The sequence below is a fragment of the Natator depressus genome, chromosome 21 (genome assembly GCF_965152275.1).
Source record: "Natator depressus isolate rNatDep1 chromosome 21, rNatDep2.hap1, whole genome shotgun sequence".
Lineage (NCBI taxonomy): Eukaryota > Metazoa > Chordata > Testudines > Cheloniidae > Natator > Natator depressus.
The window spans coordinates 10248164-10273643 of record NC_134254.1 but is presented as its reverse complement, the minus strand read 5'-3'; the positions used below and the strand labels follow the sequence as shown (position 1 = coordinate 10273643).

Below are 25480 nucleotides of genomic sequence, written 5' to 3'. Positions count from 1 at the left end.
GTAACAAAAGCCGACTGAGAGTCTACCTACACTCTGTCCCCTGCATCCCATGCATTGGGGGAAACCATCTTAATGGACAGCCTAAGCCACCAGATTGTGGGGCTGGGAGGGCAGAAGAAACCCTCCCTCCTAAACGGTACAGCAGCCCTCTAGCTGATCCGTGGAGGGGTTGACTTCTGCCCCAGGTCCTCCCTTACCTCTCTCCTGCCTCCCACGTCCCCTCGGGATCCTCAGTGGAGGTAGGAGAGCCATGGGCTCTGTGGGGGCATGGTATGGGGTTGATTTCCCTTTGCAGGCTCCTGGAATCCTGCCCCCATAAGCAGTGGGACCTCAACAGTTCTCTCTGGGCCTGCATAAGGGGACATCAGGATCTGACCCTATGTGTTAATACCAATGGCACCCATTGGCAGATGGGGCCTTGGCAGATACTATTCTCATGGCCCATTCCAGGGGAGGGCAGAGGGTCTAGTACAGGTTTTTCTCCCATGTGGTTGTACCCAGAATCCATTCCAAGAGCTGCAGTTGCATAAAAGGGCCAGTTTTGGGGTTGGAGTGTGGGGGAAATAAAACTTAATTGTGAAATAACAAGCTGCAGAGTTACTGCAGCTGTTCAAGGAGACACAATTGCATGTACTGGGCCAGTACACTCCTGGGTTTTTTTTGTTTTTTGTTTTGTTTTCTGGAAGGCTTCATGTCAAGCTGCTCGCAGTAACCTTATCTTGCCCACTGGGGATGTATGAAGTATTGTGGGTTATTTATGCTGTTGCATTTATAAGCAAATGAGGGAAATACGATCTCGATGAAATTACCATAAGGTGGGTGCACAACTGGTTGAAAGATCATATTCAAAGAATAGTTATCAATGGTTTGCTGTCAAACTGGGAGACTCTATCTAATGGGGTCCCATAGGGGTCTGTCTTGGGTCTAATACCATTCAGTTTCCTTAATGACTTGGATGAGGGAGTGGAGAGTCCGCTTATTAAATTTGCGGATGACACAAACTGGGAGGGGTTGCAAGCACTGTGGAGGACAGGGATTAGACTTCACAATGATCTTGGTAAATTGGAGGATGGGTCTGAAATCAACGAGATGAAATTCAAGACAGACAAGTGCAAAGTAGTACAATTAGGAAGGAAAAAAATTCAAATCCCCAGATACAAAAGGGGGAATAAATGGCTTGGCAGCAGTACTGCAGAAAAGCATCTGTGGGCTGCAGTGAAGAACTAAATGACTGAGTCAGCCATCTGATGCTGCAGCAAATGTCATTCTGGGGTCAGTTAACAGGAGTGGCATAGGGAAGACATGCGAGGTAATCATTTTGCTCTGCTCAGCACTGGTGAGGTCTCAGCTAGAGTACTGTGTCCAGTTTTGGGCACCACACTTGAAGAAACTGTGGTCAAATTGGAGAGAGTCCAGAGGAGAGCAACAAAAGTAAGGTTTCAGAGTTGCAGCCATGTTAGTCTGTATTCGCAAAAAGAAAAGGAGGACTTGTGGCACCTTAGAGATATTGGTTAGTCTCTAAGGTGCCACAAGTACAACAAAAGTCAGAGGTTTAGAAAACGTGACATAGGAGGAAAGACGGGGGCAAGTTTAGTCTAGAGAAGAGAAAGCTGAGGAGGGGCCTGATAACAGGTCTTCTAAATAAAAGGTTGTTGTAAAGAGGAAGGGGAGCAACTGTTCTCCATGTCCGCCCACGGTAGAACAAGAAGCAATGGGCTCAGTTTGCAGCAAGGGAGATTGAAGGTAGATATTAGGAAAACCTTTTGAAGTCTAAGGATAGTTCAACACCGGAACAGGTGACCTAGGGAGGTTGTGGAATGCCCGTCATTGGGGGGTTTTAAGAACAGGTTGGACAAACACCTGTCGGGGTGGTCTAGGTTTACTTGGCCTAGCCTCGGCTCAGGGGGATGGGCTAGATGACCTCCTGAGGTTCCTTACAGACTGGATTTCTATGATTCTGTGAAATATCCAAGTCCAGGTCTTCTCCTCCCTTCTCTCATATACTCAAGAGGGCCAGATCCTTGGCTGGTGTAAAACATGGCAACGCCTCCAAAGTCCATTTCATATCAACCGGCCCAGAATCCTCCCTTCCCAGAGCCCGTCCCAGCTGGTCCCAGTTCCCTTCCCTCATTCTAAGCTACAAGTTGGCCAAATGGCCTAAATATTACCCCAGTGCATGCAACCCTTGGGTCCAGACTTGCAGAATGCAGAGATGGGAGGGGCTGCTGAGGGCTTTCATCTCCCACTGCAGCCTGCGATGATGCCTCTCCCTAGCCACTCTGTCACTTTCTGCCCACTGGATCTTTGTGGTTGCCTGGAATGGTCCCTTCACCCACTTGCCTCTTCCCTCTCCAGCCTGTTTCAGACCCAGCTGCTCCTGTTCCGGCTGGCTTTGAGATTTCACACTTCCCTCTCCTGTTCCCTTGGCAGGTTTCGACCGATACTTCTCCAGCCGGACGTTGGACAATAACCGGCGGAACATCTGGTTTGCTGAGTTCTGGGAGGACAACTTCCACTGCAAGCTGAGTCGGCACGCGCTGAAGAGGGGCAGCAACATCAAGAAATGCACAAGTAAGAGGCGAGGTGGGAACAGGAGGGGTTTGGAGCGAAGCCCCATAAGGCCAGCGCCAGAAGGAAGGGCAGAAGGGGGCCCTTTGTGACCGGGTAACAAGGGGCGCTGTGGTATCCAGGGAGGGAGGGAAGGTGAAACTAGATGGGAGCAGCCTGCTAAGATAACGGGAGCAGCAGGAAGAAGCCCGGTGGGGTTTGTCATTGGTGTTCATGGGTCACTCTGCTGGGTAAGGGGAGATGACACAGCCCTGGACATCTGGGGTCAAATGGGACTCATGCAACAGGGCCTAGATTGCCATCCTATGACCCATACAACTCTGTGGGCATTTGTGCATATCATGAACCGTACCCTTACCAGTGCTGTTGGGCTCAGGCTCTCACGATCTCTACCCTACAGAGACGATCAGAAGGATGGGGCTGGAAAGAGGTGATGTGGCAGAGGGGTGTGTGTGGGGGGGGTCTAGTGTTGCAATATCCGGGGGTGCTGTAGGTGAGGACTGAGGTGCATTGGCAGAGCTGTGTGGGGAGCCCAGGGCTGGAATAGCAGCGGTGTTGTAGATCAAATTTAGGGTGCACTAGCAGAGCTGGGCCGGAACGAAGGATGTGGCTAGCGAGGAGGTACTGCCGGTCAGGATTAGGATACATGGGGAGGACTGTCTGGGAGCTAGGGACTGGAGAAGCAGGCATGTATTATATGGGTTGTAAGCCATGTGCATTGGCAGAGGAGGGTGGAAGGTGTGAAGCTGGAATAGCAGGGAGGGCTGCTGGTCAGGACTGAGGTACGTTGGCAGGGCAGTGGGGGCTCAGGACAGGAATAGCAGGGTTTGTGGCAGGGCGGGCCTGGGATATGTTGTCTGCTGGGTGGGGAAGCTGTGGAATCCCGCATCTCCCATGAGCAGTAAAATAGCATAGATTGCACTTAACTAACCACAGCTCCTTTTCCAGTTCCCCTCTCCTCCCTTGGGGGCCTTTCTGCTCTCTCCTCAAGGTCCCCTTCCCCCCAAACAGCCCTTCCCTTAGGCATTAATTTTCCTTTGCACTAATTCTTCCTTTTGTTTGCTCGTAAGTTTCTATTACACCACCGCAGCATCAGCCAGACTTATCTGCACAGATCCTCTCTGAGTCGTTGGTGTCTTCTTTTTTATTACCTTGAGGAAACCCGTTTAAAATGGGTTATTTAAAAAATGCATTCAAACAGGTTAGAGAGTTGTGCCGGGTAGGGAGGCAGCACCATGGAAATGTGTCTCCAGCCCGCTAGATGATAGAAAATATTCAAGACATTCATAGTACTTGGAGCAGCTTTAAAAATGTTTCCTTTTGGTTTCCTCTTCCAGCCTCTCAGATCTGCCCGGTTCTGCTCCCTATTGGTGTGGAGCTGCCTTTGATTCTCCTCTGAAATGGGAGCTGACAGCCAGGAATCTCTCTTAGCCCCCTCTGCTCCTGTTCAGTGTTTAATGCTTTACACGCAGCTGGGAATGCCACAGCGTGAGTTGCATCATGTCTTTCAAGTAGACCATGCTTCGAAAACTGTCCAGACGAGCAACCCAGATCAGACAGACATGGGGCTCTTTCGAAAACTGTCAGTTCAGCGGTGCACTGGGCGTGACTGTGAGCATAGTCTCACACTCATATGCACCTACACATGGTGTCCTCCATGCACACACATATGCTGTAGCCTCTATGTGCCAAACACAGATCTGCTGTAACCACTGTACAAATCACACTCATCTGCATGTATGTGAGTGCACACCCAGCCATGCTTTAATACACACACACTCAGATGTTTGCACATGCGCTTGTTTGCACACCCCCTCACACCCACTGAAATGTGCGTGCCTTCGTTCTCACTCCATCTCTCTCTGCTGTGCACTGTTTTTCTCATCATCCCCGTGTCCCTTCTACCTCCTCCACCTAGAGCCAATGAGGTGCTTGGCGCTGTTTTCTGGGAGCACAGACCCACCACCATTCAGTGTGTGTCCGCCCTGCAAATAAAAGGCACGTTCTTAACCCACAGTGGCTAACACTGAAGTTAAAACAGGAGTGAAGTCACAGCAATTTAACTTGGGTTAACTGCTCAAGTTCAAGCCCAGACTCAGCGAGGCCATGTCTACACTGCATCTTGACCGGGCGGTAGACCGAGTTGTGGTAGTGGGACTTGCGCTAGGGTGCTAACGTTAGCAGTATGGATGTTGTGCCTCGGGCTCTGAAACCCATCCAAGGCTTGAGAGCCCAAGCTGCAACGGGTGACTGGGTGACCCCTCCTTCTGCCTGTGAATGGCTGTGATTGCCTGTAGGTCCTTTGGTGTAAGCAGCTAATTTTCTGTATGACTCGCAGCAATGAGGTCGTGCCTTGATCGATAGCACCGTGTCGACCATTCGAATTCTGGCAGCATGTTCATGCATGTTGCAAAGGGGACTGGAGATAGGGCGGAGAACACTTCATCCCCCACCCCCGGGCTGGAATTTGGTTTAGTGATGCTTCCGCAAGCTGTTTGGTGGAACGAGCTGGGAGCTCTCAGCACAGACGCGGCTGGACAAAGGGCAGTACTGTGGTTTGTCTGAGTACATGCATTTACTACGTGCCCATCGCTGCAGGGCCAGAGCTAAAAGCGGCCCTCACAACTGGCACTATCTGTCTAGCTCGACAGCAGCCTCAGTAGAGAGAACAAGGGCTGAATGGAGCACGGAGCCTCTATTCCTGCCTACAGGTGGGTCTGGGCGGAGGCACGTGCCCGCAGCAGGTGGGCAAACATTCTCTGCAGGGCTGGGGTAAGGGAACTTCATCAGCACTCACCTCTCCTGAGAGCTGGCTGGCCGCTTTCCCTGCTGGTGTCAACCGGTGCAGCGCCGCAGGGTTCATCCCTTTACAACAGCTGAGTATGAGCCCACGCGCTGTGTGTCTGCTGGCCCTGCCTTTCCCCATCCCTCTCTCTCTGACTCACCGTGCTGCAAGGGTCTGATTCCCATTTACACCAAGGCCCCTTTATGCCGCTCCGGTAGCACAAAGGGGCCTTAAATCTGGTATAAACTATATTTACACTCCCTCCAAGTGCCCTTCACGCTCCCAGGGTGTGTGTGAAGGAGCCTGGGGGCCACTGAGAATCACAGCCACCTTGTCCTCCTACGCTCTGTGGCCCCAAGCAATGATCTCACCCTCTCTCCAATGTACCCCCAAACTGATTCCAGCCACATGCCTAAGATGGCCCTGCGCTGGGTTAGCATTAATGCTTCCTCTCGGGCCAGATCCACAGCTGGCGTAAACCGGCCGTCGTGAGGGAACCGCACTGATTCACACCCACTGAGGATCTGGCCCCATGCCGGGGGCCACTTTGCTTGCTGTGGATTCTGGCATTCAGGTAAAGCACCCAGTCTAGCTCCCTGCCCCCTAGCAAACACTCTGAACCACTGTGAATGCGGCTGCAATAGGCCGTCTGGCAAGGAGCATGAGCCAGTGTGACAGACTGGAGATAAAGGGCTCCAGTCACTTTCTGTGCCCCTGGCTCCAGGACTCAGTATCATTTACATGGCAGCCAGCATCTCCGGGGTTTCTTTTTTTCCCCTCTAACAACAACTTTTCACTGCATTTCCCCGCGAGTCTAAATAGTTTTATGGAGTGAAATATTTTAATGGGTGCTGGAGGCAAAAGGTGGCGAGCACCAGGGAATCCGTCATTTTGCATCCGTGTTTGTGTGTGGGCACGTCTCAGGAAAGTCAGAGAGAGAGGCATGTCTTCCCTGCCTGTGCTTTGCCACTTCCTCTGCTTGCTGGCTAGAGGGAAAGCACCCTCTTCTCAGTCTGGCCCTGGCTTACAGCCCATGGGTTTGTAGAGGAGGACTCAAGTGCCCTCTGCCCAATTGATCATGTTTGGCTGTTGGGGGCTAAAGGAAGGGTAGATTTCTAAGATACTTATCTGACTCCTTCACCTTCCTATCTGAGCATCTCACAGTCTTTAATGTGTTTATCCTCCCGACACCCCTGTAAAGCAGAACAGGGCTGCTATCCCCAGGGCACAGATGGGAAACTGAGGCACAAGGAGGCTAAATGATTGGCCCAGGGTCACACTTGGAAGTAGTGTGTGGCAGAGAAGGGAGCTGAACTTGGGACCGTTCAGTGCCAGGCTAGCGCCTGACTGCTTGGAGCCCAGCATGCAATGGGATTGATGTTCCTAAGTCACTTAAGCACTTTAGAAAATGTTACTTTCCGTGCTTCAGTTTCCTCTGCTGTAGACAGAGCCAGGAAAACATGTCTTCCCTGGCTGGCAGGGGGGATGTGTCAGCGCGGTACAGAATAGAGGCAGACATGGCCCCTGCCCATGGGCAGTCTGAAGCCTAGTCTAGATATTGGTATCTGATTGTGTGCTGCCCTGGTATGGACTGCAGGCCCATGGGCGTTACAGGGGAGTCCAAATGCATCTGGTGCTTGTTTGGTATGAGCCTGCTCTCCCCTCTGTGCTGTGAGGGTGGGGCTCTCGAAGGGCCCAGGAAGCCCCAGCAGAATGGAAGCCAAGGGCGCTCCTTGCACCTCTAGAAGGCAAGGTGTGCGTTTGCATGGATTCTCCTCTCCCTTGCGCTGGCGTAAAGCAGGAGTGACTCCAGTGTGAAAGTGACACAGGCGTGAGGGGAGAATCGGGCCCCATCATCTTTTGGAGCTGGGGGCTGTTCCAACCAGTGGTGTGCGTCCCATCCTGGGTCCCTACCTGTCCCTGACCACAAAGGACTCTGGCACTCAGCCACCACCCTGACCACCCCTTCTCATGTGACCATCTGCATTTTTAGCCCTGGCCAGCTAGGGATGAAAGCAGTAAACAAGGCAAATAGGGAATCTGTCTTGTTGACAGCCCTGCCGTTGAGGTGACGGTTGGAGGCTCAAGGAGGTGACATGTTTACTGAAGGATTGGAGAGATTTACTGCTTGCCTGGTGCTGGGGGAAGACAGATAACAGCTGGGCTCTCAGACTGAGACAAGGAGAGATTTCAGGACATCTGCTAGCTCACCTATGAGCCCCAAAGGGAAACTATCTTAACTCTTGGAGTGCCATGCCACATGGGAACCTAGCAGGGCAGGGACGTGAGTCTGTCTCTACCAGCCCGCCCCGCACAGGGTGGGCTGTGCTGGGTGGTGCTGAAAATGTTGATTGGGGTGCGGGGGAGGGGGTGTGAAATTTTGGAAAAGGTGTGGTTTTGCCCACAGCTGTTTTGTGATTCAGGGACACTGGTTTTTGCGGGGGGGGTCAGCAAGGCAGATGGTGTTGCACCAAACTCCACCAAGGTTAGAATTTCTGCCTGTTTCAAGGTGCAAATGGATCTTCATCTCAATTAAGTCCTGACCGTTTTTTAATTGGGCCCATTTCCCTTGAAGAGGCTCCTGCTTTGGAGTGGAAACCCATGAAATCTCACTGGTATTTTGCTCCTCTCCATCCATGTGATCAGATCAACTTACACAGGTTCACAGTTGTGGGGGTTTCCAGTTTGGTTGTATTTCACCCCGTCGTAGCCCGGCATGATACGCGTGCACAGTGAGCGGCTCACCCGGGGGAGGGAACATGCTTACAAGAGGAAGGATGGTCTCAGGGCTAAGACACAGGACGGGGAGATCTGTGTTCCAATTCTGGCTCGGCCGCAGACTTCGTGGATGACCTTGGGGCTGGATTTTTCAGGAGAGCCGGGGTGGGCGGGGGGCCTTTGGAAAATCTGCCCCTTAATCTCTCTCTCTGCCCCAGTTCCCTGTCTGTAAAGTGCAGGTAACAATGTGCATTTTCTCCCAACCTCTGTCTTGGCTGCTTGCATTGTCAGGCCTTTGAGGCAGGGTCTGTACAATGTTCAGCACAGTGTGGCCCAGATCTCAGTGGAGGCATGCAGGAGCTACCATAATTCCTAGATTAGTAATAATTACTGAAGAACCCTGAGTTACCAGTAGCTTTTCTTTCTTTTTCCTGGGTGGGAGTGTCTTTATATGCCTCTCGGAGACTCCCTGAAATACCACGTATGCCTTCCGTTCCCGTCCTATCTCAGGCCAGTCGCCCTGTCCCCTTTCTGAACTCATTCACGCTTTGGCTGAGCAAGCTGTAGGGGGTGCTACAGAACAACCTGCAATGCCCCGGCTTGGCCTGCTCCCAACCTCCGTTCCGTCTCTTATGCCAAGGGTCTGGTTTCCTAAATTCCTGGATGATAGGCCAGAAGGGACCACTGTGATCACCTGGTTTGACCTTCTGTATAGCACAGGCCATAGGAGTTCCCTGACTGAATTTCTGTTTGAGCTAGAGTAGGTCTTTTAGAAAAACATCCAGTCTTGATTTTAAAATCTCCACTGATGATGGATCCACCACAACCGTTGGTCCATTGCTCCAATGGTTAATTAAACCTCCCTGTTTCAAATGTGCACATTTCTTCACTCTGAATTTGTCTCGCTTCAGTTTCCAGTGGTTGGGTCAGGTTAGATCTTTCTCTGCTAGATCTGAAGAGCCCATTATACTATTTGTAGTATAAGAGAATGCGATGAAGTCACCCCTTAATCTTCTCTTTGTTAAAATAAACAGATTGAGCTCCTTGAGTCTAGCACTGTAAGGCAGATTTGCTAATCCTTTAATCAGTCTTGTGGCTCTTCTCTGAGCCGCCTCCAGTTTGGATGCACTATCCCAGCAGTGGTCACACCAATACCAAATGCAGGGGTAAAATAACCTCCGTACTCCTACTGAAGATGCCCCCGTTTATGCATCCCAGGATCACATTAACACTTTTAGCCACAGCATCGCACGGGGAGCTCGTGTTCAGCTGATTATCCCCAAGTCTTTTTCAGAGTCTCAGCTTCCCAGGAGAGAGTCCCCCACCTTGTGAGAATGGCCGACCGGTTTTGTTCCTAGATGTGTGACCCTGACAATTGGCTCAATTGAGAAACATGTGGTTTGCGCCCCGTTTACCAAAATAACTTTTGTTTTGCTCTGTCTGCACCCGGACGGGCGATGCCCCCCCATCAGCCTGGCTGCAGCTGGTAAGACTGAAATCTCTTTCCCCTCCTCGGAGGCAGGAACCGGGGGAGGCCCAGGACTTTGACGTCTCTGCAAAGGCAGCAGGGGAACGTAAAAGACGCCAAGTGTGAAATGAGGTGAGATGTAGCCTCACCCGACTCGCGGGGTCCACTCTCTGGAACAGCTACAGAGCTATTTTTCATCGGGTCATTTTTGCCTGCACCACAGAATCTGCCTTCAGCTCTCTGGGTCTGAACAGGGGGCCTGCATCGCCTGCGTCTGTGCATTACGAGTGTATTGAGGTGGTTTGCAAGGGTCATCTCAAACACCAGAAGTGCGCTCCTCCAGGCACTGTGTGTTTGGGCTTGTTCTAAAAATGGCAAGAATATTGCACAGCGCCTTCATCTGGCGAGAGTTGCAAGGTAAGAGGCACTGTTTAGGGTGCCGGACTGGACATCAGGACACCTGGTGTCTATTCCTGGCTCAGGGAGCAAGTGGTGAGAGCAGGCAGCAGGGACCCATGTGTCCTGTGGCCACGAACAATGGAGCTGAGCCGTGCTGAGCCCCTTGCACCTCCTTTTGGCTTCAGTGAGGACAGAGGGTACTTAGTATCCCCTAGGATCAAGCCCTTTGTGGACATGTCCAAGGTAATGAATCTCCATGGCTCTGCACAGCTGCTGTTCCAGTGCCCAGTGCTTGCAGCATGCCTCCTGGGGAGGAAAGCCATGGCCATCCCCCACACCCCCTGGGTAGTAAATTCCCCTTGCTCCCCTCCCCGACCTGGGACCTGACAGGGGTGTGATGTCTCTTTCCCCAGGTACCATGAACAATGATGTGTTTGTGGCTTTAAATCAGACGTTCAGCCCCACGTCACGCTTGGGGATATGGCACGTCCCTGACAAGGGCTGCAGAAGGAACCTTGTATCCTTATTTCCTGTCAAAAACGCTTGGCCGGGCTGCATCAGAGCCACCAGAGTAGATGCTGCATTTGACTCCTTGTCTCGTGCCACATGTTGTCATTCACACCTGTGGAAACCAGAAAGATAGAAATGACCATACGTGGTGCAAGGCGTTGGGAAACCAGGCCCCTGCATCTGGGGCATGTGCATGGAACCCCATTTAAGAAAATCCCCCCACTCACACGCTGGCTGGACCTTTTTCCTTTTTATTTATTTGTATTCCAGTAGCACCTACAGGTCCCATGCAGGGATCTAGGTCCTTTTGTGGCAAGTGCTGTGTTGTAGCCTGCGGGGGACCTGGAAGCAGAGGAGCATGAGTTTCAGGGGGGAAGAGTTTGGTTGAGGCAGCGGGAAGTCTGGGGAGATATAAGGGGGGATATGATTGAGGTCTATAAAATCATGACTGGTGTAGAGAAAGTAGATAAGGAAGTGTTGTTTACTACTTCTCATAACACAAGAACTAGGGGTCACCAAATGAAATTAATAGGCAGCAGGTATAAAACAAATAAAAGGAAGTATTTCTTCACACAACACACGGTCAACCTGTGGAACTCCTTGCCAGAGGATGTAGTGAAGGCCAAAACCATAACAGGGTTAAAAAAAGAACTAGATAAATTCATGGAGGATAGGTCTATCAATGGCTATTAGCCAGGATTGGCAGGAATGGTGTCTCTAGCCTCTATTTGCCAGAAGCTGGGAATGAGCGACGGGATGGATCACTTGATGATTATCTGTGCTGTTCATTCCCTCTGGGGCACCTGGCACTGGCCACAGTCGGAAGACAGGATAGTGGGCTAGATGGACCCTTGGTCTGACCCAGTATGGCCATTCTTATGAAGTCGGTCTGTGTGCACATGGCTGGAAATGTTAAGCTGCAAGTGGAGTATCTCTGGAAATAGAAATACAGATCTGGTTTGGTTTAATAGACATGGAATCCTCACCTGTTCTCACCCAGCATGCCGTACATGAAGCACGGTGGTAGAGTGGCATCAAGCTTTAAGAAGACAAACCTTGCCCTGAAGAGTTTATAGGCTGTGTTAATGACAAAACGCAAAAGGTAAAGGAAACAAATTGTGGTGCAGGGCTATCTCTTTCCCCTATGCCCTGCGTCCTTTCTATCTCCCTTCTTTCCTTCCTCCATCTCGCCGTCTCTCCTTCCTGTTGTCTCTTCCCCTTAGCGGTGCTTGTGTTGTCTGCATACGCTGATATTTGCATAGTGTCTGTGCTTTCATGAAATGCAAAACCTGGGCATGACCTTAAGGAACACATCAGCGATATTGGCTCTGGGAATTCCCCAGCACCGGGAAGCGACCCACTGGCTGCATTGTCAGTTGCCACAAGCTGCTGATCTCTTAATCTTAATAGTAATGTAGCATTACTCGTGATATTTTAAGGGCACAGTATCAACAGAGGCAGCTGAAATCCTGAGCCAGGACAGATATTTAAATTATCTGAATCCCTCTGCACATAAATTGTCTCCAGAAGGATTGTTTACCAGATAAACAGAGAGGGGAAATAATAGCGCTTACAGCTGGCAATAAATAATCTGGATCCCTGGAGTTGGTTGGTCTTGCTTCCCAGGGTTGTGAAAATGTTTCCTTTGGAGTTGTTCTGTGTGGGGTTCATGCCCCTGGTTTCCCCTTAGGTCTGAGCAAACCCTCAATCTCCCAGTGAAACTCTCTCCAGGCTGCTCTGTTTCAATTGCTCTTGCATCAAAATCCAACAGCTCTAGGGCCAGGTTCTCAGCTAGTGGAAATCAGGTAGCTCTGTTGACTTCCGTAGATTGATGCTGATATACATCAGCTGGGGAGCTGGCCCACAGAATCCAGATCGACCCCAACTTCACTGCTCTTGCTTGGGGAATAAGTCCCTAATGCAGGAAAGCACGTACTTTGCATATAAGCATGTTCCCAAACAGAAATGTTTTCCTGAATTGGGACCTAAGTCGTGGCAGATCCTCGGCCATATTAAATAACATTTTGCTTCTTCTCTATCCCCTTCTTTCTGAGGAAATGAAAGCAATATACAGGTATTCGAATGAAGCCTTGCAACATCCCTGTTAAGTATGTATTCTACCCATTTTATGAATAGGGAAACTGAGGCACAGATTTGTAAGCTCTTTGGGGCAGAGGCTGTCTTTTTGTTCTGTGTTTGGACAGCACCTAGTACAGCTGGGTCCTGGGCCATGACTGGGGCTTCTATGCGCTATGGTAATAGAAACAAATTATAATTGTAAAAGTGACTTGGCCAATAGTGACTTGGCCAAGAATAGAACCCAGGAGTCCTGATTCTCAGCCTTGCGCTCAGACCATTAGACTGAACTTCTGTCTGCTATTAAAATTATTAGATTTTGGCTGCACTGGTTCATATGAGAAGGAGCTTTTCAGTCTGTCTCAGCAGTCAAGCCGCCGAAAATGACATTTGTCATCTGTCTTGGGGCAGGGGTTAGCCGGGGAAACGGGCTGCTGATCAAAACATAATAACAAGACACAACAGTCGGAATGTCAGCAAGCTACTTCAGCCATAATCACCGTGACCAGAAAAGACTCCATCCACAGTGATATTCTTTCCCTTGCAAAAAAAATAATAATCCCCTCCCGATCTGAACCAATAGAGTGAGAATCTTATGGCTCCAAGGAACCCAAGTCTCCAAAAGTTCATTATGCTTAGGGCCAGATTTTCAAGAGAGCTCTGCTCCCAGTTAGGCACCAAAATAAGTGTGCAGGAGAGCCCTGTGTCATGTTGTCTGGAGTGTCTCATGAGCGAGAATACCAGCTTCAGGGCAGACTGTTAGGAAGCAGGGCACAAACCCCAGACTGGTTGTGAGTTCTATACTTAAATTTCACCAACCAAGTAACACATGTAAACTCCTCGGGCACTATAGCAGTCTTAACATGGGGTCAAAGACAGTGTTCTTGGGTACTCAGATCTATCTTGCCATCGAGGCAAGCTTGACTCTTGGATATATGGTCACTTAACACCAAAGATCACAAAATATTCAGGTTGCTCACAGTCCCAAAGGGCTAGTCATTTACCCCAGATCAATTTGCACCTTAGATCTCTCATCAGAGACAACGATTGTAGCTAATGCTATAGTAAACTAACTAAGGATTTAGTAACTAAGAAGAGTGATTTATAAGGTTAAAACAGGTAACCATACACACACAAATGCGTTGCACTCTTAGGTTTCAGATAGTGAGAGACCCGCTGAAATATGCCAGGGCTATAAATCCTCCAGGGCTAACCCAGGTTAATCCCGGGGATCTCTTGCTTAGGTTTAGGAATCTTTGCCCCTTAGAATTCAAACGGCATAAAAGCCCCTAATTCCTTCTGGTCAGGGACATTTGTCCCCATCTCTCTAGAGTCCAGGCTCATGGGACAAGCGCTTTGGCTCGTCCCCCTCTTCCTGGGTGTGCTGGGAGCAATCAACGAAGTCCTTGGCTTACAATGGATTCAATAGGCCTTCCTGATGGGCTAGAGAAAATCCCTCCTCATGGGTGCAAAGCAGTATTTTGCACTCAGTGATGTTTCTTTCTGAACTGGATTTACAGTTACAGAACAGACGATTAAGTATTACCTTGTAGCATGGGATTCAGATATTATAAGTAAATTAACACGTGCAGCAACTTACAAGCAAAAGTCTAAACACTAAACATTGTTACGATTGTAATATCTATCTTAGCAATGCTCATGCACAAGTGAATCAGACTGGTTTCCAGCTATGCTCTTGAGAGTGTTCACTTGAGGCCTAAGGCCCTTGGCAAAAGCTGGCACCTGGTCTACCAGCCTTGCACATTGGGCACTGAGCTCTGGAGAATATCTGCCCATCCGTGTCCCAGTGGGAGCTGCGGAGCTATTTGGAAAAGCTGGCCCTGCTTGTGATGGCTGAACCCTTGAAAAAACTGCCCAGTAGAGAATTCAGCCCCTGGTGTGTTGGCAGGCATCCTTGGGAAGCATTAAACAGGGTATGTGCAATGGGAGACGGGCCTTCCACTATCAGAGCATCGTATGGACGGAAATGTATGTTCAGCTGAAGCAGACAGAGAGGAGTTGGGGAGAAGTTTCCTAATTGGATACATGAAGAGAAAATGTTGCTGTGTTAAAATACACTGATGACATCCCCCCTCCCGCCCCCGGACCCCCTGAGGTACGGCAACCCCTTGCTGTTTGTAGTTTTCTTTGTCCATTGGAACAGCTTTTTGAAATGAAATTCTTTTCCTCTTGTCTTTCCCTTTCTCTCTTTTTTCTTTTTTTCCCCTTTTCCTTTTCTTTTCTTTCTTTCTTTTTTTTTTTTTTTTTAGCGGCTTCTGATTATCTCAACCTTGAAAATTCGTTTCAATTACAGTTTACAACCCGCAAACAAAGGCTGCGGTCTCCGTAGTAACGGTAGCTGCTGCGCTTTGACGGGTGCGAATCCTCTGGAAGTTGGTTCCCCCAATTGTCACTCCTGCCTCTTCTTGTCTGGCTCATTGTGCCCCAGGACACAATTAGGATGTCTTCACACTGCGATGTGTTGGTGAATTTACTTCCTCTAAGAGCGACGGGAGATGAGTGCCCTTATTGCTTCGCATAACCGCCAATTCCTGCGGTCGCTTCCCGCCTCTCACCACTCTCATTCCAGCAACGCCCCCGCTCCCCTAAAGGGCAAGAGAAATCCTGCATCTGTCATACAGTCCTCCTCTCGTCCCCCTGTGACCCACCCCACAGCCTACGCTCACTTGGAACGCCTAAGGCCGTGGTTCTCAGCCGTTCAGAAACTGAGACTCCTCTCCAGTCTGGCTAGGATCTAGCTGGGACCAGGCCAGCGCTCTTCTCCCATCTAGTTGGGACCCTTCTCCTTGCTAGCTGGTGGTAGCCAAGACTCCTCTCCCATCTCGCCAGGCTCTAGCCAGGACCCATCTCCCACAGCCCCACATTCCCCATGGAAGCAGGAGCTACAGATGCTCTGGCTTTGAACCGGTGGTGGCTCCTGGTGCTCCTCTCTCACTCTGCCACGCGGTGCGGCCCGCGCAGACTGGCCAAAGAGGCTCCTTGCCTGCTGGTGCCTCTGAATAATTCACAGGCTCGTCAGTACAGAAGGAGGTGGTGTGGGGCGCTGTTGTAATGAGACCTGCAGAGGGTTGGAGCAGGGCTCACTGGGGACCAGAAGAAGGGCAGTAATGGGGGATCTTGAGGGGAGACAGGAGGGCGTGTGGCAGGGCGTGTTTTCGGAACCCCAACTAAGCAGACATCTCCAGGCCAGAAGGGTTTTCCCAGACGCCACTGGCTGTTTTACTAGAGAGCTAATTAATGACCTTACTTTTGCAAGGTTGAATGTTAATGCTGCCTTGAAACTGGGCTGGGGATCCTCCACGCAGCTGTGAAGCGGCTCAGATCAGGCTACTGATGGATGCATGCTGAATATTAATGTAGATGGAGGGGGGATTTTTGGGGGCTGAGCTTCTTCATGTTCTTTCGCCTTTATGTTTTTGTTCCTCCCTGGTCTCCTGCTGATAACATGATGTTGTTTTTTCCCCTCCACAGCATGTATCAGTCAGGTGAACATATGTGAGGATTTGTCCTGTGAGCCTGTTGCTTAAGTGGAGAAGGCGGATGGGGCTGGCTTGGAGGGAGTGGAGAGAACCCTGGCTGGGGATCTGGGCTCCAGCACTAGGTCTGTCACTGCGGGCAAGTTGCTTTCTAAAGTGGCTGCTCATGCCTCCATTGTTTTAGGTACGGGACTTGTTGTACCTGGAGTCTGGGTTGCAGAGGTGCTGAGCACCCGCGACTCTGCCTGAAGTCAGTGGGAGTGGCAGGGGCTCAGCAGCTCTGGAAATTCAGGCTCAAGCTGGACTCCCACTAGGAAATTGTCTCACAGCTGCCAGCTACTGTGGTGCCCTGCTGAATTGCTAGTGCACATAGGAAGCCACGAAAGGAAGGGGAAACTGAGTCTCAATTCTGCTTCCTGTACCGGTACTGAAAGCCAGGGCAGGACTCCCTGCTCCGCTAAGGCTACTTTGCGCTACGTGGCCCAGTCCGTGAAGCACTCTCCCTGCACAGGGAAACTCTCCGCCAGGGGAAAAGGATGCCTCTGGCTGGGAGAGGCCAGGACTGGAGTAGCTTTGAGCTCCTCCATGGCCAGTGCGCCTGACCCATTCCATACAGCACCTCCTGCTGGGAGAGGCCAGGACTGGAATTGATGTCAGCTCCCCACAATCCTTGCTCCTGCCCAATTTCCTACAGGATCATCTGAAGGAGAAGCAGAGACCAGAGTGTGTGGATGCCTCCCCCTTGGCCCGTGACCATTCATTTTTCTCCGTGGCGAGACTCAGGAGAGGTTGTGGTACAGAAGCCGCCAGTGGTCTGGAGCACCATCACTTCAGCTCTCAAGAGAAGTATGGGGAGTGATTTTGATTAACTCCAGCAGAAAGCCAGTGCTGGGGATGTGATCAGAATTGCTGCTAATCCTTTCTCATGACTCGCCTGAGAAGATAGCTACGGCTGCTCTTGGAGGGGTGCCCAGCTAGACGCATCACAAACTTGAAAATTAATTATCAGACCGGCGGAATGATGCACGACCCTGCTATTATAATCAGCAGGGTCACATTGGCTTCACCATCCTAATCTACTAAGAGCTTCAGAGAGAATTACTGTACTCTTGCCTGGAACATGGCGTTGCAAAACTCTGTTCGTTGATCTGCATTTTCCTCTCCCCGCGTAACCTCATTTGCTTTTGGAAAACATTTTAGTCCTGATGAAAGGTGCTGGGTTGACAGTCCCGGAGCCTTCCACTTATCTCCAGTACAAGGTGCAATGGAAGCAGCAGGAGAGCAACCTGGCTAATGTAGCTCAATCTTGACTAGAGGGAGCCCTTGGAGTGATGAGAAGGGAATTCAGTCCTTGTGCTCTGTGCTCAGGCTGCCAACGAGTGGGCCAGTTAGTGCCAGGAAAGTGAACAGCACGGGTGATTTGTAACGGGATCCAGAGCCTTTCACGAGTGCACAAGGCCCCTGTTCAGACCAGGACTTCATTGTCCTAGGCACCGTACTCACATAGTTCTTGCACACAAGAGTTTGTCATCTAAAAAGCCGAGGCTGAATTCTTATCCCCATTCTACAGATGGACAATGCGCACATGACATGCGTGGTGTCCTGTGGTGGCATAACATGCATTGGCTGGAAGATAGCAGCCCCACATAGCCAGGCGCTGGGGGAGCAACCCCTGGTGCTTACCTTTGGAGTAAAGTCTATTGCACCCTTTTTTTAAATGGGTAATTACCTTGGCAAGATAGAGTGGCTTGTCTTCCTGCTGAGAGATGAATGCATGGAAGGGCCCTATGCTGAGGGAGAAGATTAATAGCCCTTGTCAATAGCGTGGAAGAAAGGATAACTTGATGGGTTTCATATGAGTAGTCTCCATGTACTCCACGAGTATGTGGATAACTTCAAAGAATGGGCTATAAGTTTACCTCCTTGATGCAATCTTTTCTCGTTGGCCCGTTCGTATCCATTTGTTTCAGCGCTTGGTTCGCCCGGCATGCGGGTTGCTGAATGCGTCCGTGCTCTCATTCCGAGGTGAAGGTGGAGAGAGAGGCACGAAAAAGGGGGACACTGGCTCACATCACTCTTATGACTCTCTCTTCCCTTCTGCTTGCCCAGGCAGGCAGCTGCTATTGTGGGTGGCGGAAGTGATGCTGCATGTTACCCCCAGGGACGCGCACACCATGCTCTCTCTCACTTCTGCTCTTCCTGGCTTCTGGACCTTTAATCTCAATGGAGCATCACAGATATTGGAGGTATTATGGTGGCTATTTATGTACAGAGAAAAGCAGAACAGAAACCTCTGCCCTGGCTCCAGAGGAGTGGGAAACTTAGAGAGCGTAGATGGTTCAGGAGCAATGATGGGGGAGGGGTATCGCAGGGTGGGAGAGATGAGGGAGGAAGGGTATGAATAAAGGGAGGCAATCCCTAGGACTACCCATTGGTGGGACCTAAACAGGATGCATTGAGACCTCAGCCCTCAAGGAGACCTCCCATGGGAACCATGAGTTATGCTGTGTGCCCCAAGGTCTAGCTACTCAGAAAGCATGTAGTCCTACATTTCTGTGATTCTGTGTGGCTCAGCCTGCAGGTACAGTACCGTGGTGTCCTCCATTGTCTGCACTGTCTGAAGTGGTGCGAGGAGTCCCGTAGGCAGCTGCAAGTAACCAAATGTGGCTCCCCTGCTGCTGGCTTTTCTCCCAACAGTCATGCGTGGGGGGCTCTGTGAGCAGTCAGAAGACCTAGAATCGCAGCATCCTATAACAAATGGTCCTGACTGGCTGGCCACCACGGGCAGTGAGGCTGGTGGCATCCAGTGCAGTGCATGATGTCCTAGAGAAAGACGTCCTTGTGGGGAAGGGGATTAGGCTAAGGCAGAAAGAGAGGAGGTTCTGGGTTCAAGCACGCTGGGAAGGTGGCTGAGGACTGGCCCCTTTGTTTCATTTGTGATCAGAACTTTGGTAGCCGAACAGTTAAAGCACAGCTGATTTGGGCTTTGTTGCAAAGATGGCCTTGGCTCAGCTGCACAGAGGGGATTCTGGTTCCAAGCAAGAGGAGCATGCTTCCACGCTGTGCCTTTCCCTCTGCTGGCTGGTCACACAGAGTACAACAGCCTACTACTCTTACCAGCTAACAAAGCTACTCCTCTAGCTCAAGTGACCCAGGCCTGTCCTTTGGTGAGGAGTGTCCCAGGTTCAAATCCAGCTGATGAACGGGCCACTGGGCGATTGTGCGAGCCTGAGATTGAGTCTCCATCTCCTTCTCTCTTCCGCAGCTTCTCCTTCTTATTGCTCTCTCCTGTTCCTCCAGCCCGAGTCCCCACCCAGCTTGGGTAGGGGGCACGCCCAGCACAAACACGGTCTACCTGGGGAGCACACGCGGTGCCCCTGCTGGAAGGGGCTGGGAGAGCACTTGCAGGGTGCACATCTCAGCACTGCTCCCAGTTGTAAGACAGAATCTCACTGCAGCGCTCCCTTATCTCTCTCTCTGCTACCTTTGTCTCAACCTCCTCAGACGACCAAACCCAGTCATCCCCTTATGTCCCTGGCTGCAGCTCAGGTGTGGCTTGGCTCTCAGACACGCTGTGCTGTCTCCACTCGCCTCAGACGTGCCAAGAGGGAGGCAGGGAAAACAGACGTGAGGCGAGAGCATCATGGCCTGAACCATGGCAAGGACCAGGGCCAGCCGGTCTTGGCATGGGACAGGTGCCTTTTAATCATATGCTGCGCCGGCTTCCAAGTCTGCACAGGGAGGCTCACGTTTCATAGAAGATCAGGTTTGGAAGGGACCTCAGGAGGCCATCTAGTCCGACCCCCTGCTCAACGCAGGACCAACCCCAACTAAATCATCCCAGCCAGGGCTTTGTCAAGCCGGGCCTGTAGAGGTTTTTAAGGATGGAGATTCCACCACCTCCCTAGGTAACCCATTCCAGGGCTTCACCACCCTCCTAGTGAAACAGTGTTTCCTAATACCCAATCTAGAGCTCCCCCACTGCAACTTGAGACCATGGCTCCTTGTTCTGTCCTCTGCCACTACTGAGAACAGCTGAGCTCCATCCTCTTTGGGTAGCTGAAGGCTGCTATCAAATCCCACCCCTAACCACTCTTTTCTTCTGCAGACTAAACAAGCAGGGTTCCTTTCTCAGTGTTCCTTTTCTCCTCGGCTCTTCCGGGGCTCGCTGCCTGGGGGGACATAACCACCTGCAGGAGCCTTTCTGCCGCTTACGCTCTTCAGGTTCCCTTCCTCCCAGGGCTTTGATGTGCGCGAAGCCTGGCAGCGAGGTGGCAGCTCACAGAACCAGCTGGATGGACTGGCTTTGAACCCAGTGCCTCGTCCGTTTTGCTTTGCAAGGGCAGAGGGGACGTTTCACTTCAGTTCCCATCCCTCTGGGGCCTGCCCTGAATTTTCTTTGCTTTGCAGGTTCAGAAGAGCCGATAACTTCCAATTTTAGGTGCGTTTTCCCCCAGGGGCTCTGTACGAGCCGTGTGAATGCTGCAAAACTTGATTCCAAACCAGCCCTGCTTGAAAAGAGATATAGGCCTGACCTGTAACCATAGATTCCCCCGCCCGATCAGACCCGGAGAGTTGCTTCTCTGTTCAGGCCCACTCCTACCCGAAAGGGTCATGACTTCTCATGCAGTGTCTCTAGGCTTGGGGTTGTGTAACCAAACCTGGAGGCTTTTAGCCATTGCCTCTCTAGGGGGCTCCCTTCCAGGCCTGCCTGTGGGGAAATCAAATCTGGCATTGCCCCATGGCTTAGCTGTGGCTAGAATCCACTGGGGCTCCCACCTGGCACATCTTGGGGGCTTTTGGCCTGGTTCCTCGCACAATAGGGTGGGGTAGGGAAGACAGAGTGGAGTGGGAAATCCAGTAGGTAGTGCAGGAGGGATTCCTCATAGTGCTTTGCAGCTTCTTCCTCACCACAGCATGCTGCCCCTTTGGCTGGGTGCTGTGGGGAGCTGGGAACTTGCAGCCGGCGCTGCTCAGAAATGGGGAGGGGCAGAGACCCTTCATCACCCACAGCTACCCCATGGGGTAGCTTGGGGGGTGATGGAAGCACATCTCAAGGCACTGGAGGCTTCTGAACCTTTGGCTGCAAATCTTAATCTACTGCTGCAATCTCCTGAGGCATGCACCTGGCTGGGTTGGGTACTGAGTGGCCTGGGGACATTTTTCCCTTGTGCAGGGACTGCCACATGTAGCCTAATTCCTCGAGCCCCCCAGTGGTAGAGAAGAGACGTAGTGAATATAAAGGGGATTCTTGACTCGGGCGGCTGGACTCGGACAGACCCTGTGGTTCTCTCTGGCTCTCTGGCTCCCAGCCTGGAGTTATCACACAGGGTCTCCCTAAGGCCCGGCCTGGAATCAGCCACCCTGGAAGGAACTGCTGACATGTACAATCCAGTGCACCACACCCCCAAAATTCACCCCCACGCTGTCCCCACCCAGTGTCTCCCTCGTACCATTCCTACCATGCCTGGTAGCTGAATGCCCCCTCAGATGGTTCCCCACAGGCCCTCACTTCACAAAGCCCACTCCTTGCCCTGTGTTAAAGCCCCCATCTGCTTTGCCGAGCTCCCATGACATTAGCCCCCTGCGCTAGGTGTCACTCAGCTGGGCATCTGGAGGGTTCTGTTATTGGCTGTGATGCCGGAGTAGCGAGAAAACCCCTCTCGGACACCCACTGCCACAGCGCCACACCCCGGGGGACTCTTTCTTAGCTCTAATTAACAGCATGTTACATTAATCGGTGTCTTTCGCTAAATGATTAACATGTTTCAAGTCCCATTAGGAGCAGTTATGACAGGGAGAGGCAGGCAGCTGTCGCTGGTAATTACCGCACACTTGAACGATTCCACCATCGAGGGCTGGCTAGGGAGGTGGGGAATCAATCTGTGGGTCAGCGCCTGGGGGAGCGAAGAGGGCGGGTGGGGGAGCAGGAGAGGAGGAGAGTTCAAGGGGGATGGGGAGGGAGATGGGGAGAGCATGGTAGAGGATGCGTGGCTAGGGATGGATGTTGCGCAGACCGTCCCTTCACACTGTGGATAGCTCCTGAGAGACCGATACTGTCACAGCTGATGGTGAGATTGATGAGCACAGCATGCTGGAGGATGGATGATATTTGCATAAGCTGTAGCTCAAGCTGTGACTGGGGTATGTGAACTCGGGGATGCCAGGGAATATGTGCCGTGTGGCCCAGTGCCAATTGCAGACAGCTCTAGTGTGGTGGAAATAAAACACTCCATAGGCCAGGCCCAGGGGTGAAGTGGAGGGCAAGCTCAGGATGGGGTCTGAATTTAGCAGCTAGCCACAGTCCTGAGCTCCCCATCGTGTACAGGGAGCATCTTCCCATCGTGAAGTGAGAGTGCTGTGACTCTCCATGGGCAATCAGGGATCCAGCCTTCTGCTCGGGGCTGGCCAGAAATGTTCTATCTAAGCTGGTTTTTGACAGAAAATGGGGATTTCAACAAAATGGAATTTTACGTGAACTGCATCTGCCTCCTCTGGGATATTTCCGTTTTTGGTCTAAAAACAGAACATCTGAAAGCGGGAAGCGGTTTTGGCTGAAAATGAAACTAATTTGATTCTGAAACGCCACCGCGGTGCCTCCTGGAAGTTGTCGTTCAGTTGCCTCATGAGCCAGGTTCTCCCATTGGACTTCATCTCCCAGGATGCACTGGGGCAGCACCTCCATTCATGGGGGGGAGGGTGAGCCAGTATGCATCATGGGAGATGTAGTCCAACCAGGGAGCCCGGCCTACAGAGGTACATGAACTACAACTCCCATCAGGCACCACAGTGGCATTTCAGAGCTGAAATATTTTGGTTTTGAACTGAAGCATTTCAGGTTTTGATTTTTTTCATTGAAAACTTGAAATTTTCCAGCCGTGTCTAGTGGTACCAAATAAGCTCTGGGCAACACATTACCTGCCTCCCAGTTAAGTATTTCAGGGCTCCCGTATAATGGTGATCACACTGACTAGGAAGGAACTGTGACCAGCTCTGCGCTTTTAATGGCTTGCAGAGGCTCTGCCAGGTTATTCTAATGCTCCTGGATGTCTTGCCTCCAGAAGGTGGGACTTCCTGAAAATGTTTATCGCAGTCCTGGGAAGTTTGGCAGAGCTGGAGGAGATCTCTCCCTGAGGCGATGCTTGCAGTGCAGTGAGATGACATCTTTCCACTCCAGCCATGGGTACCTGACTTCAGACTTTGGATACTGGCTATAGTTTGCCGCAGCTTCAGAACTGTCCACTGCAGCCTCATTCAAGTTGCATGAAGAGTTTGCGGCTTGCTTGGACTATGTTTTCAGCCTGATGCTGTTTACCGTGTAAAGTTTATGTACCATAAACTTCCTGGCTGGGAAAGATGAGTTCTAACTAGCTGAAGAATTTTATGGGGTTTAGAGTAGAGATCAGTGTTTAAGATGGAAGTGCGAAGCAACTATAAGTGATTAAATGACGCTGCTATGCATCCTAGGGGAATTTCTGCACAATAGATGTCTAGCAACTCACAGCTACAGCCAGAGAAATATATGTTAGTGTTGGAGATGTGCTCAGAGTATAAACTTCAGATCAGAATTACATATACCTCAGTATTTGGGAGTATTCGAATCAGAGTAATAGTTGTAGCTAGGAATTTAGATAGGACTTATCTGTTATTATCTGTAACAGTTGTGCTAGGTGCTCTACATATGCCTGGTATGATGAGGCTCCTTTGAGCTTATGATCGAAATAAACAAGGCAGACAAAGAAATGACTGTTTTGCAGTTGTGGAATTGGGGTGCAGAGAAAGATTAAAGGGGCAGATTCTCAGAGATGTGGGGAACCCACAGCTCCAGCTACAGTCGCTGTCATGGGATTTGCAAGACATCATCTGCTTGGAAAAAAGCAGGCCCCTGGTGACTGGTCTAAGGTGTCACAGCAGGTCTGAGGCAGAGCTGGGAGTAGATTGCATGAGTCCACTGCTTTGAACCGCAAGGCCGTCCTTCCTGCCCCTTTATAATTTGGCCTGGTTTTCAGAACATCTGAGCACCTGCGCCTCTGACTGAACTTAATGGGAGCCACCCTTAAAATCAGAGCCTTTCTACATTACTAGACCCCGCAAGCATGGCTATATCGGGAATGGTGTAAGGCAGAAGGGCCAGCTTCTTCTAGCAGCGATAAATGTCTGTAGTGAGCTCCCAGGTACAGTAGTACCATCCCCATCCCAGATACTTGGTACCATAGGGACTAGAGAACATATGCTGACTCTGGGGAAACTCCCTCGGACCTGAGTTCAGTCTTTCCTTGCAGTAACGACTCTAGGAAATGGGGGAGGCCATTGGCAGCTCCCGGCTCCGCCAATCCTAGTGAGAGGAACCTTGGGAAGTGTGGTGGCTGCGGTGGGATTGGTTGAGGGGAGCGACCAGTGAGCTGGTGCTGCTATGGCCCCACGTTGTGTGTTTGCAGACCGCGAGCGGATCGGCCAGGACTCCTCGTATGAGCAGGAGGGGAAGGTGCAGTTCGTCATTGACGCCGTGTACGCCATGGGTCATGCCCTGCACAACATGCACAAGAGTCTGTGTCCCGGCAAGGTCGGCCTTTGCCCCAGAATGGACCCGGTGGACGGCGTGGAGCTGCTCAAGTACATCCGCAACGTCAACTTCTCAGGTCTGTCTGTCCGCAGAGGGTCAGGCTGTCTGGCCTTCAACATGACGGGGGAAGTGGGGGCGGTAAGAGAGGAACAGGGACCAATTTATGCTCTGAGTGACTGGAGAATGACTCTGCTAAAGTCACTGGAGTTACTCTAGATCTACAAGGCTGTGAATGAAAGTGGAACCAGGTCTCTTCTGCTCCCGGCCTGGACTTTCTATTTATTATGTGTATTATGGCAGGAACTAGAAGCCCCAGCTGAGATACACATACACCTAGTGAGAGACAGTCCCTGCCCTAGAGAGCCTACAATCTAAATAGGCTCCATGGTTTTATTATTGTTCCCATGTTATAGAGAAGGAGTTGAGGCACAGGTTGATTAAGAAGCAGATTTTCAAAAGAGCTCAGCACCCAAGCTGCTGAGTGCTTCTGAAAATTAAAGCTAGGAATTTTAAAGAACACCAGAGTGACACAGGAGCACCCAGGAAGTCAATGAAACTTGTGCTCATGAGTCACGTAGGAGCTTTCAAAAATCCCATCACTGGCCACTTATCCAAGGAGCGAAATAGGAGCTGACCCTTCCCGAAAACTCTGGTGGTTTTTTTTCCCAAGGTCACACAGGGAGTCAGCAGCAGGAATCGAACCTGGATCCTTTATAGTGCTAGCTTCAAGCCTTAACACAGCCCCACCCTTCCTTTGTTAGCTTCTGTTCCTTGTTCTACTTCCATTCCTTCTCTCTCTTTCCTCTCCCCCTTTGTTGAAATGAGCTCCTCGTCTGATTCATTCTGCTACCGCTTTGTCTTCCTTCAGATCTCCTCTGGAAACTCATCTCTTCCCT

At 51.0% G+C, this 25480-nt stretch overlaps 1 protein-coding gene across 3 annotated transcripts in view; it reads left to right on the top strand.

The window, feature by feature from the left end:
- The window catches only part of GRM4 (glutamate metabotropic receptor 4), a 208512-nt gene that overhangs the window by 136924 nt on the left and 46108 nt on the right, over positions 1-25480 (top strand). For 2 of the 3 annotated variants that reach the window (XM_074935866.1, XM_074935867.1), the window contains exons 6-7: positions 2431-2571; positions 24460-24660. In XM_074935866.1, the coding sequence (XP_074791967.1) occupies positions 2431-2571; positions 24460-24660 (342 nt within the window). The remainder of the gene's footprint in view (positions 1-2430; positions 2572-24459; positions 24661-25480) is intronic. The other variant, XM_074935868.1, reaches the window with a different exon arrangement.